A 13166-nucleotide genomic window follows, 5' to 3' on the forward strand; every position below is an offset into this window, starting at 1 on the left:
TCCTTAATAGCCCCTGCTTTTTTAAGCTTCATCACCTCGTCCCTAACAGCGTCAGCATGCTCCCTCGACGAGCATCGAGGTGCTTGTTTCTTGGGCGTAACGGATGGGTTAACATTTAGATGGTGGCAGATGAAGCTCGGATCAACCCCTGGGGCCTCGTAGGTGTCCCACGCAAATATGTCCATGTTTTCTCTGAGAAACCTAATTAGCTCTTTTCTCTCTTGGGGAAGTAGTTCCGAACTGACTTGAAAGAATTTTTCTAGATCAATGCCAACAGCAACCTTTTCTAGATCCTCGCATTTTGCCTCCTTGGTTAATCCATTACCGGGCAATGACAGGGTGACTGATTGCTATAAACCCCTTCCAGTAGAGGCCAAGGACTCAGCATTGGGTTGGCATAAGATGGCAGCCACCATGCACTCTCTGGCCATGGTCTGATTCCCCACAATCTCCTTAACCTGGCTCCCCGACAGGTACTTCACCTTCTGGTGCAGGGTAGAAGAAACAGCTCCTAAGGCATGAAGCCAAAGTCTAGCCACAATAGCTGTGTAGGGTGAATAAGCATCAACTACAATGAAATCCATCTCCACCACGTCCGAACTGGTTTGTATAGGCAGTCTAATCTGGCCTTTTGGAGTAACGGTCTTTCCCTCGAAACTTACCAGAGGGGAATCGTATGCCGTTAGGTCCTCGAGTTTTAAGTTCAGCCCCTTGTACAGATCGAGGTACATTACTTCCATAGCATTGCCCTAATCTACCAATACTCTCTTAACATCATATCCTCCAATCCTGAGTGTGACTACCAGAGCATCGTCATAGGATTGGATGGTTCCAATCTTATCTTCGTCCGAGAAGCATAGCACCGACGAGGCTTCCTTCTTGGCCTTTTTGGACTCCCGATTGTTGTCCTCGATGGATAGTTGAGCCACAAGCATCACTCTGGAAGGACAAGAACCGGTCCTTCCCGGAGCAGCAAGAATGACATTTATCGTGCCTATAAGAGGTCTTAAGGAGGTGTCTCTTCGAGACTCTGGATTCGCCTATCCTTGTTGACCACTGGAATGATACAGGAGGTGCCTTAATTTTCCTTCTTAGACCAGTTGGTCCAAGTGGTTTCTTAAATTCCTATAGTCCTTGGTGGTGTGCCCCGATTCTTGGTGGTATTGGCAATATAGGTTTTGGTTACGCTTCATGGGGTCTCCTGCCATCTTATATGGCCATTTGAAGAATAGCTCGTTCTTGATCTTTTCCAGAACCTGATGCACTGGATCTCGGAACACAGCATTGACTGTCTGCACGTCGGCATATTCGAATTGCCCTGCAAAGTCTTTCCTCGGTTGGTTGTTGTTATTAAATTGGTCCGACCTAAAGTCCCTCCTTTCCTGAGGGATAATCTTTGCTTTACCTTCACCCAATTGCCGGTCCTCTTCAACCCTTTTATACTTGTTGATCTGGTCCATGAGCTGGCGCAAGCTGGTGATAGGCTTTCCTGTTAGGGACTTTCTTAAACCATGCTCGGTTGGGAGACCGCTCTTAAAGGTGCTGATGGCAACGTCATCAAAGTTACCCTTTATCTCATTGTACATCTCCTAGTATCTGTTCGAGTATGCTTTCAAGGTCTCCCCTTCTTGCATGGACAAAGACAGTAGAGAATCCAAAGGCCAATGAACCTTGCTATACGTGATAAAGTGAGAGCCAAAGGCCTGGGTGAGCTGGTTAAAGGAAACTATGGGTTTGGCTTCAGGCCATCAAACCATCTCATCACTACTGGTCCTAGGCTGGACGGAAATACTTTGCACATCAAAGTCTTGTCTTTGGAATAGACGGCCATCCTATGGTTAAACTAACTTACATACTCTACGGGGTTCGTTCGACCATTGTACATGGTGAAAGTAGGTTGATGGAATCGCCGAGGGAGCTTAGCCCTTTCTATCTTGCATATGAAGGGTGACTTAGAGATCCGATCCAATATCTTGCTCATGGCACCGTTTACTAGGCCTTTACAAGACGGACTTTGGTGTCTGCGTTTATGGTGGTGCTCTTCCTCATAAGAAATGGTCTCACTTGGTGGGGTTCTTGACCTTTGCCTATATTGTCGTCCCCTTTATCATTAGAGGACGTATCCGAACTGGAAGGGGACCACTTCCGTTACGCACGACGTAGTTTCTTTTTTAAGTCATCAATCTCTCGCTACAGGGCTTTGTTATTGTCTTGCCTTTGGGACACGTGACTTCCCACCCTAGAATGGCTTTTGCTTGTATGGGTAGTACGCACACTACCCTCTCGATATCTCTCTCAATCCCTTTCCCGTTCAAGGTTAAGGAAACTGTCCTACCATTGAGAACTTGCAGGCTCCGTTTGGTGTGGACCTGATTGGTGCGTACCTGATCCCACCATGTTTAACCGTTGCACTGATTGATGCACAAGTTCTTCCCATAGACGACGCCAATTGTAGGGTCACAATTTGCAGCCCAAACTCAAAATGTATGAAGTCTTGGTCCAATGAGCCCAATACAATAAATTTGTAGAGAATAGGTCAAAGAAATGGGTCTTAATGAGTTGGACAACAGCTAGTATTGAATTACATGACGATTAAACACAAATAAAGGATGTTGATATCAATAGATTTTCAGTCTGAGGAGGTTAAACCTGTATGTAATGATCACTCTTGGATATCAGAGTGATTTAGATTGCTATCATATTTTTTTTCTCTCTATTTTCCGATCCTCTTCTCATGGAGGGTCTCTCACATTACATAGCTCCTTTTAGATCATCTTGATCCTACATTTGTTGATCATCTGAGTCCCTACTTGAGTGCTCGTCCCATCAGACACCCCTTTCAGCATTCTGTGAGTTATGGTAACCAAGACAGCACTGTTTAGAGGTCTTTTCCACATAAATGTGGCCAGAAAAGTAGCTGCAATGCATTTAATGCGGTGGTAGCAGCTTTTCCTTAGATATTTTAAGTTTCCTTCTTTCTCGTATGTTCATGGGACATATTTCTATTGCTAGAACCTTTTGGAGGGTCACTTTAATTGGTAGAGTACACACTTGGGCTACATTTGTCGTATCCAAAGAGGGATTCCTCCTCGGATCACCTTCCATTCATCCCCCGCTTATGAGACTTTAACTGGGAATCTCTTAATAACTATTTACTCCTCCTCGGATTTGTCAATGTCCCGAATAAAGCCCAAAGCCCAAAGCCCAATATATGATCTTGGGCCCTTACCCTTACAATTATTATTATTATTATTATTGATAAGGATAAAAGAGATTGGTCAAGAAAGATAAGCCAACGGTTTATTAGTGATGGTATTTACTGGGCTGTCAGCCCCTGTTTAATGACTGACGGCGGGATAAAGTGTAAGGAGAGGCACCATAGGCCAACGGGATAATAAAGCTGAAGGTCATCCTGAAACTGACGGTATGAAGACCGAATGCATAATATAAGCTGACGGCACTAGTTAAAGAATGCTTGCTAACCACGTTTGTGTGTATAAGTAAATGACTTGCTCTCCACGTTTTGTGAAACCTAAGAGGGATTCCTATATGAAAAGGATCCCGCAAAATACGCCCAAGGAGACTCCTATAAGGAAAAGACTTCTACTCCAAGGAAAAGGGGTCAAGCTCTACTACTATAAAAACCCAAGCACCCTCACGAACCAAGGTACGCTTAATTTACCCTCTCTAGCACTCTAGAGCAGTGAGAATAGTTCTGACTTGACTTTCGGAGGGTATTTGACCGATACCACACCGGTGCTTTTTGCTAGGTCCTTTCTTTTTGCTGTGCAGGTACTATTTGGAGCGCACGAGAACCGTGTGGCTTACTGATAATATTTTCGGCATCATCAATTATTATTATTATTATTATTTGGGATTAATAGCAATAGAAACAATTCCAAGAGAGAATGACAGTTTTATAGTGCAAAAATTTGATTATTCATTGAGATAGCCGTGCGACATAATTAAATTCTGCAGCTTGGAAGGCCTGTAACCAAAAACAATATAAATATTAGAGGACTGCATGCCTATAGCAAGGGATTCTATTCAATGCTTGTGGTTGTCTTTTGGTAATTAGCTCGTATAACTTCTTGGCCAGTTAAAGTCAACTAATAATATTTTAGTGATCTTTGATTAACCTTGTAAATATTTTGAAACTATTTCTTTACTTTTAGATTAAACTAGTAGGATACATGCAAATGATATTTTACATGAGGCCAAAATATTGGCCACTCCAACTAGCGAAGTGCCTACATTGGGTTTCTGACAAAGTGACAATAGAAACAGGACCTCAGTGGATTGATCTGTGAGATGGCTTGATCATGCACTAAGTTGAGTCCAGTAAGAGTTGTAAGGTATAAGTTACATAATCTGACAAAGTTGAGTCCAGTAAGAGTTGTAAGGTATAAGTTACATAATCTGACAACCATATTTGGACATTATAAGTAACATAATCCCCCTCACCCTCTTTACTGGCCTTGATTTGTTTCATAATCTGACAACTATATTTGTCATATATTACCGACAAAAATTGTCACAGATTTAGTGCAAAATTTTTCATGTGGCCTATCTCATAAGCAACCTATTAAAAATGAGAATTTCAGATTAGGAATTAGAAGAATTGAAGATCCAATGCTTGATCTTTAATATCAAATGTTGACTTGGGTCTGAGGGTGTATAGTTGGTTCCTGACTTTGCTAGTTGGCGTGCGTTTGTTTTAGCTTCTTATTAGTTGGGTTTTTTTTTTTTTTTTTTTTTTTAGGTCAGTTTATGTAGAAGGTTTTAAATACTCACTTTATTTATTGAGTGCAAAGGTTAAAAAAAAAAAAAAAAAAACCTGTTTCACGTGTCTACACATTTCTTGGCCACAATATCACTACTTCTTTCGAGAGTAGTTATGTTTGAATACAGTTAGATACTTAGATGACCCTAGGTTCACATGTTAACGATACTTGATAGAATTAGGTGTTTCAGGTTTCGAAAATCTACTCTGGCAATGAGGATGCAGAATTATCATCATTAGCAACAAATGGCTCCTGGCATTATTATTTAATAAAACTATATGATAAATGTTTGTTTTATAAAATTGTTAATTTTCTACCTCGATTGTTACACAAATTTTCATTTATATAAGTCATTAAATTGGTATGATTATGCCCCTACAATATCAATCAAAATTACCGTCACTTAGTTATTCCAGTGAATATTTTTATTTGATTAGCTAACAAAATTCGATTTCGATTCCTAGGTATTCTTTTGAAATTACCAATATATATAAAGAAACATAGAATAAATTTAAAATCTATTATTATAAAATAGATTAGGTCCCAAAAATTAATAATAGAAATTTTAAACATGTTAAAATAAATATTAAGGGAACCCCTTTTTTTATAAATACAATAAATTTTTAACTTTTTTTTTTTTTTATACGAGATAGAAATTCTACTTTGACCTAATTTAAGTGTATATATGTATAAAACTCTCTCCTAGAGACTTGACCCACCGTCCTTTGTCCCTTACATTCTACAAAAATTTTTTACTTGTGAAATGACCACCACGCCAATGATATACGGTGGTATAAAATTTTAATTTTTGGCGTCCACTCTATTATAATTCTTTTTTATTATTAGATTAAGATATTAATTAGTTTTTGGCATATAACCAAGATTCGAACTCTAGATCCTAATTGGATTTTGGCATGTAGCCCATATTTGAATTCTAAATCTCTTTATTCAAGGACAAAAAACTTTACACATTAAACTAATTGAAATCCTCTAGGAAACATTAAACATTCGATTATTATCAAAATTATTAATTTCTTGCCTTCATGGATATATACGTAAATTTGCATATAAGTCAAAAGACTGGTACCATTAATGCCCCTACAACATGTCAGATAAAATTAGAGCCATTCAGCTAATTGTACCAGTCATGAGTCATTTCCGCGTGTTTGGACTAGCACAAAAATCAACTCTTCTATTTCTGTTCTTTTCCTTTGTTTTTCTTTTTCCTTTCTCCATCAATAACATTTCCCCCTTCGTCTTCTTCGTCCCACTGTCCACGCACATGAACTTCACTTTTTCTCCTCTATGTTCTATTATCTAGGTTGGTATGTAAATGTATCATTGTAAAATCTTTCAATTTTCACCTTCCTCCCTTCACGTTCACGTGAATTTTTCTTTTGACAAGTGTTAGATACGCTGATTGATTAGGGCCACATTTGTTGGTCAACATATTATTGGCCAAGATTCTCATAATAAAAATATATATTATTATGACACACATAATCATTATCAAAATTTTTAATTTCCTACCTCTTGATACACAAATTTTCATTTAAATAAGTCATCAAATTGGTACGATTGATGCCCCTACAATATTTTAAGGGTCCTACCTTAATTTTATTACTTTTTTAACTGAAATATTATTTTATTTTAATGAGAATCTGTCATATCACCCACTAACTAAATAAAAGATAGATATTAAAATCCACTACTATTTGCTATTGTATATTTAAAACAAAATGAGATATCCAGTTAAAATAAGTATTGGAGGTAAACCATACTTCAATCAAAATTCCAATCATTTCAATTATTCCAATGAATGTTATTATTTGATTGGCTAACAAAATTCGATTCCAAGATATCGTTTTCAAATTACTAATCTATATATATATATATATATATAGCCAAAACTAAGAGAAAATCCAATTAGATTTCAAATTTGAATTTAATTAGAGTCCAATCTTGCATTATTTGTCTCATCTAATTTAAGTTTTTAAATTTTTGTGTGAAGTAAGTTAATTTAGTGTAAAAATTGGATTTCAATTAGAGTTTAATTTTGTGCCACGTGTCCCATCTAATCTAAATTTTTTTTTAATTTTTATGCTAAGTGAGTTAATTTAGTATAGAAATCAAGAGTCCAATAAATAAACCTAGGTTTTATATATATATATATATATATATATATATAATAACCAAAACTTAGAGGAAATTTGATTATAATCAAATTTAGATTTTGCCTTTATTAGCTTTTCATAAAAATTAAATTGTTTAGATTTTTGTTAAGGTCATGCTAACAAGTGCCTTTAGGACAATGGTTAACAATCAATTTTAGGAAAGTTTTGACACCACTACATATATATGCTAATGAGTATATATATATATATTATCATGTTTCTATTTAGATATTTTGTATGTGAAGTTCTTGAACGTAACAAACTATAATTAAGTTAAACAATTCTATGCATCTATCCCCATTCAATTTAAGATATACTATTGAACCAATTTATTCTTTTATTTTGTATTGTATTTAGTAGAATTTTACGGATAATGATAGTGAATTGATATTGTATATGTAGTGTCTAATAATGATTTTCAAAATTATATACATAACAGTAGTATAATGCAAAACTTGACAACCAATATCATTAAAATTGCAAGAAAAAATCATTTTAGTACTTTCAAATGTCCTAATCGATCTAATGTCCTATCTATTTAATAACTCAAACTAACATCAATAGTACCACTACAGTTCATCATTCTTGTAAATAAGCATGGGTTACATACTAATATATGAATGTTCAAATAGTGTGTAAAACACCTATGAACGTGTAGTTCCCAATTTACAAATTACCAATACAAGCTTATAATCAAACAATATATGTACGGAATATGAAAATAAGCTAAAACAGAATTGGTAAAACAATCTAAATCGAAATTAATCACAACCCCAGCAGTAATTAAAAGGCAAAGATTAAGGGAAGAGAGATACAAACACAAAGATAACACAGCGATGTGTTATCGAAGAGGAAACCGAAGTCCTCGGCAAAAAACCTCTTTGCTGCCCTCGAAACGGTCAATAATCCACTAGAGAATATAGTTGGGATACATGAATCGGGCCCTAGGGTTGTAAAAGAGCTGAGTTTTGTCGAGTAGTGAATGTTCAAGCTCGGCTCGATAGCAAAAGTGGAATGTTCAAGTTTGGCTTGAGCTTGATACGAGCCCACAAATAATGTTCAAGCTTGAGCTTGTTATAAAGTATAAAAACTTGAGCTCGGTTTGGCTTGACTTGGTTCATTAGTCAAGCCAAGCTCGAGCTCCATATCAAGCTCAATATCATGTTTTTGAGTTTGAAATCCAACACAAGTATATTATCAAACCTATATCAAGTTTATTATCTAGCCTATATCAACTTGTAATTAATTAAAGTGTTAGAAGGATATGAGTTTATATGTCAAGCTCATATCAATTTTATTACCAGCTTATAAATAAGCCTAGGCTCAACTTGTTTTGTTATTTTTGTATCGAGTCTTGGTGTTTACGAGCTTGTTCATGAATAATATTTTTTACTCAGACTCGGCTCATTTATTAAACAAGCCTAAAACTAAAGTTTAAACTTGGCTTGTTTATAAACAAACAAACATGAACGAGCTTTTTATCGAACCAAGCCCAAGCTATTTATGAACGGCTTGGTTTATTTACAACCCTATGAATAGCAAAAGACCCTCCAAGCCTAATCTACCCAGTACACCTAAGCCCTCCAAGTTTCTTACTCCAACAGGGTTACGCCGAACCTTGTCTTCTCTAGCTTACCGGATCCCGCAATAGCCCATTGCATCAACCAAAATGAATTGGTCCCTTCTGAACTACTTCTCAAGCACCAAATAACCTCCTCACAGATATGGGTATGATGAGATAAGGATTTTGGCTAATGTACCTTTCAAGGATGTATCAATGAAGAGGATGAGAGTAGAGGAATTTGGAGAATCAAAGGATGAAAATTGTGGATGAGTCAATCTTGTTTTTCTCTAGGGTTTCTCTCTCAAAATTCTCTTTGGAAGCTCTCTACATTTCATGGGTATAAGGGTATTTATAGTAGGGTGTGTATGGAATGCGAAGAGTCAGGTTTCTAACAAATGGGGTGTTTTGACGACTCAGCCTCGCGACTGGAACAAGTTGCGAGTTTGAGTCGTGAGCTAACTGCCTGGCCAGACTGAAAGTTTTGTCCTATAATACAACAGATGGCATGACCCTTCAGCTCTCCTACATGCTTCACATGTGTGCCACCTTTGGCGACTTGCGAATCGCAAGCCAGTCGTAAGGCCCTTCTTAAGTGCACACTTTTAAGCTTTTCTTCACACTCTCTCACACACTACCCTTACATGATTCCCACCTAAATACAAGGTTTCTAAATGCTGAATTACAAGCAAATTTAGCACGGAATAAAGCCAACTAATGATTGAATAAATTCAACCTTACAATATATATAAAGAAACATAGAATAAATTTAAAATCTATTATTATATGATAGATTAGGTCCCAAAAATTAATACTAGACATTTTATACATGTTAAAATAAATATTTAGGGAACTATTTTTTTTAAAAAAAAAATTTATAAATATTGTCAAATTTTAACTTTTTTTTAATACAAAATAGAAATTTTACTTTAGTCTAATTTAAGTGTATATATATATGTGAAACTTCTTCCTAGAAACTTGAATATCGACTCTTACCCCCTACACCCTACAAGAATTTTGTACTTGTGGAGTGAACATCACGCCAATGGTGCATTATAGTTTAAAATTTTAACCTTTGATGTCCTCTCCATTATGATTCTCCTTTATTAACAAGTTAAAATATTAATTGGTTTTTGGCATGTAGCTAGGATTCGAATCCTAGATCCTAATTGGTTTTTAACATATAGCCAAAGTTCAAATTCTAAATCTCTTTATTTAATGACAAAAAAACTTTACAAATTAACCTAATTGAAATTTGCCAATAAACATTAAACATACAATCGTTATCAAAATTGTTAATTTCTTACCTACATGGATACGCAAATTTTCAAGCAAGTCATGAGACTGGTATTGTAGGAATGATAGGCCTAGTTGTGTGTGTGTGTGTGTGTATATATATATTAGGCCAGAGGCCCGGTCCGAGGACTCCTAATAATCCGAGGACCAGTAAATGCTACCATGGAAGTCCACATTAGTGAATAAAGAAATGGGTCTGGTTGTGATGGTTCAGAAAGGTGGTCTGAGGAGGAATGCCTCCTCGGCTGAGCAAAGCAGAAGTTAGAAGGTGTGGTCTGCCATCCAGAGTAACGTTCCAGGAGATTCTATTGATAAGGATATACATCATGAAAGCACAGGACAAAGGGAAACTATGAAATATCTAAGAGAAAGCTGCTATCACCGCATTGAATACTCTGCAGCTAATTCTCTTGAAGTATTAATGTGAAAGTGATACCTAAATTGTAATTTTCAGCCTTACAGCTACTCCTGGGACTTCAGGAAGGTGCTAATGGGACAGAGATCAACCCCAGCAACCTGGTCTACACGTGAAGGGTGGAAATGGAGGAAGGAAGATAGTATAAAAGAGAGAGAGAATACCCTAAGGAAGGGGGATCAGAGGAGGAATAGAAAAACACTGTAGCCACAAAAATTGGACTTGAAATCAAATAAAAAAGAGATATATACAAGAACACATTTCCTCGGATTATGCCGAGGACGATTTGCTTTGGGTAAAACTAGTTTATCTTTACTATCTGGTCATCTGGACTTACTATAATTGTTATCCAACTCATTAGAGCCTAGTTTTCTTACACACTTTTTACAAATTTATTGTATTAGGTTCTTTAGGCCTAGATCCTACAACCTTTTAGGCTTGAGAACCAAATTGTGCCCTTACAGATATGATTAATTCCCCTGCAACACGTCAGATATAATTCCAGCCATTCGGCTAATTGTGCCAGTAATTTTCGCGTGTTAGGACTAGCACAAAAGGTCAACCTTTCTATTTCTGTTCTTTTCCTTTGTTTTTCATTTTCTTTACTCCGTCAATCACGTTCTCCCCTTCGCCTTCTTCTTCGTCCCGCTTTCCTTGCACATGAACTTCACTTTTTCTCCTCTGTGTCTGTGTCAAATAGTTGATTGGTATGTAAATGTATCATTGTAAGATCTTTCAATTTCCTTCTCCTTCCCTTCACGTCCACATTAATTTTACTTTTAAGTGTTGGATACGCTGATTGATTAGGGCCACATTAATTGGCCAAGATACTTACAAAATATATATATATATATATATATATATATTAGTGAGTAATAACTATTATTGAAATATTTCACTCCTTTAATCAATTTGAAAAGAGGTTGGATATGGTATTCAATATTCATAAATCACAATTTGGTTAATAAAACCTTGTAAATTTTCATATTATTAACATCTAACAATTAATATCACTTATATATATCAGTAAAAAAAATAAGGATCAGTCGTGACAGAACCCAAAAGAAATACAATTACCCTGTTCAATATTGCTCAAGTTACTTTCATCATTATCCTCACGAATAATACCTTCATCATCACTCTTTTCCAAATTTCAATAATGGCTAATAAAACAAAAGATGTAACACGAATTTTGTTGGAGCCCGTGCCAACGAGAATCCGTGCCAAAAAATAAAATAATGATGAATGCTTTACTCGAAACTTACTGAAACTAAACAAATATTAGAGAACTTTTAGCAAAAAAAAAACAAATATTAGAGAACTTAAAATGACGTCCATGCCAACGAGAACCGCTGAATCCAATCACACATAACCCATGAGATATATATACACACACACTTCCTTCTTAGTATTTGTAAGGAAACAATTAGGTTATGTATAGCACCATCTAACCAATAATTGAATTGAAATCTCATATTCTCTTTAACAATGTAAAAATAACTTCTTTACACATACCCTCAATATTTTTCTCTCCAAGTTTATTTTTACAAAACGAAATAAAACAAAGGATGAAATATACAGAACCCTTTATACTTTTTAGTACAAAAAACCGTGAAGTTTTGATTATAACATAACACTTAACCCCTTGCCATGGCTTTTGAGTGGAATTATGATGTATTTTTGTGTTAGAACCTCTTTCACTCTCCCTTATATGTGCATGTTTGTTTCTAAAAAAAAAGAATGGATAATTGTCCCACATTCATAGGCGGAGCTACGTTGGTGACTGGGGGGGCCATGGCCCCACCAAAAGTTTTAAAAAAAATTTTAGAGTAGGTAAAATTGCATACTTGAATCATTTTTCTAAGAACTGGCCCCCACATGAAAAATTATTTGGCCCCCCCATTTGTCCACATTTAATATTTTCCTTCATTTATTATTAATTTTTACTGCTGAAACTCCTTCATATGTCAGACCATTGGCTTGATTAGAAGTTCTACTTTTTTAATTCCCAAGCTTCAATATATTTTTCTGATCTAGTGTGAGCTGATATCGCTCTTTATTGTTATTATATTGCTCTATGTTGTAAGCTGAGATTGTTGTCCGCATTTGTTGCTACTTGCTAGTAAATGTTGCTCTCTGTTATTGAATATACCTATAGCTATTTTTCCTGCTTTGTTTTTTTTTTTTTTTTTTCCTGCTCTATTTTGGTGTGGCCATTCTTTTGGCTTTGTATTCTTTCTTTTCTTTGCATAAAATTTATAATTTTGTCTCAAAAAAGAGTGCTAAGCTTATTTGAAACTAGCAAAAATGACTTTAAGATCTTGAGAAGTACTAGAGTATTCTTCTCCTTCTATTTTTTTTTATTTTTATTAAACCAATTGATAAGATTTATTCAAAATACCAAAGTCATCTTGTATTTTTATATATAATTTCATATTGGCTTATAAGGATTTTGTTATTTTTAATTCTAAAATTTTTATATTTTCTTGTAGATGTAATTATTATATTTATATTTAATTTCTTGAATGGTTGAACTTATGGTTGTTAAAAGGACTAAGAGAAACTTAGAAGGGAAAATGAACTTAAGATACTTAATTGGTCATTTCGGTTTTTTTAAGTACTAATAAGAATTACATTGATTAAACCAATGCACAAAAACATATATGTAGCATTTTGAGTTTTTCTTGAATTATGACTCACTACAAGATAGTTTAACCTCGGCCCCCCTAAACCAAAATTTCTAGCTTCGTCCCTGCTCACATTGCTTAAGAAAGTGTGTTTTGTGTAGTATAACTTGCTCTACCCTCCTTTAAAAGTTACCCTGACTTAAGGGAGTGTGTTTTGTGTAATATAACTTGGCACACCCTCCTTTAAAAGTTACCCTAGCTTTTGAGTTGTAGTGTACCTTTGTATTAGAACCCTTTTTTTCTCTCCTT

The 13166-nt window shown here is 35.5% G+C and overlaps 1 protein-coding gene across 1 annotated transcript; it reads right to left on the minus strand.

Moving 5' to 3' along the window:
* Positions 1-749: 749 nt before the first annotated feature.
* Positions 750-1586, minus strand: LOC126722074 (uncharacterized). Its single transcript, XM_050425228.1, has 2 exons — positions 1098-1586; positions 750-1040 (listed from the first exon to the last, which is right to left on the minus strand). Exons 1-2 carry the CDS (start codon positions 1584-1586, stop codon positions 750-752), a joined length of 780 nt encoding a protein of 259 aa, XP_050281185.1.
* Between the last annotated feature and the right edge of the window lie 11580 nt (positions 1587-13166).

Source organism: Quercus robur, chromosome 4 (genome assembly GCF_932294415.1).
Source record: "Quercus robur chromosome 4, dhQueRobu3.1, whole genome shotgun sequence".
Taxonomy (NCBI): Eukaryota; Viridiplantae; Streptophyta; class Magnoliopsida; order Fagales; family Fagaceae; genus Quercus; species Quercus robur.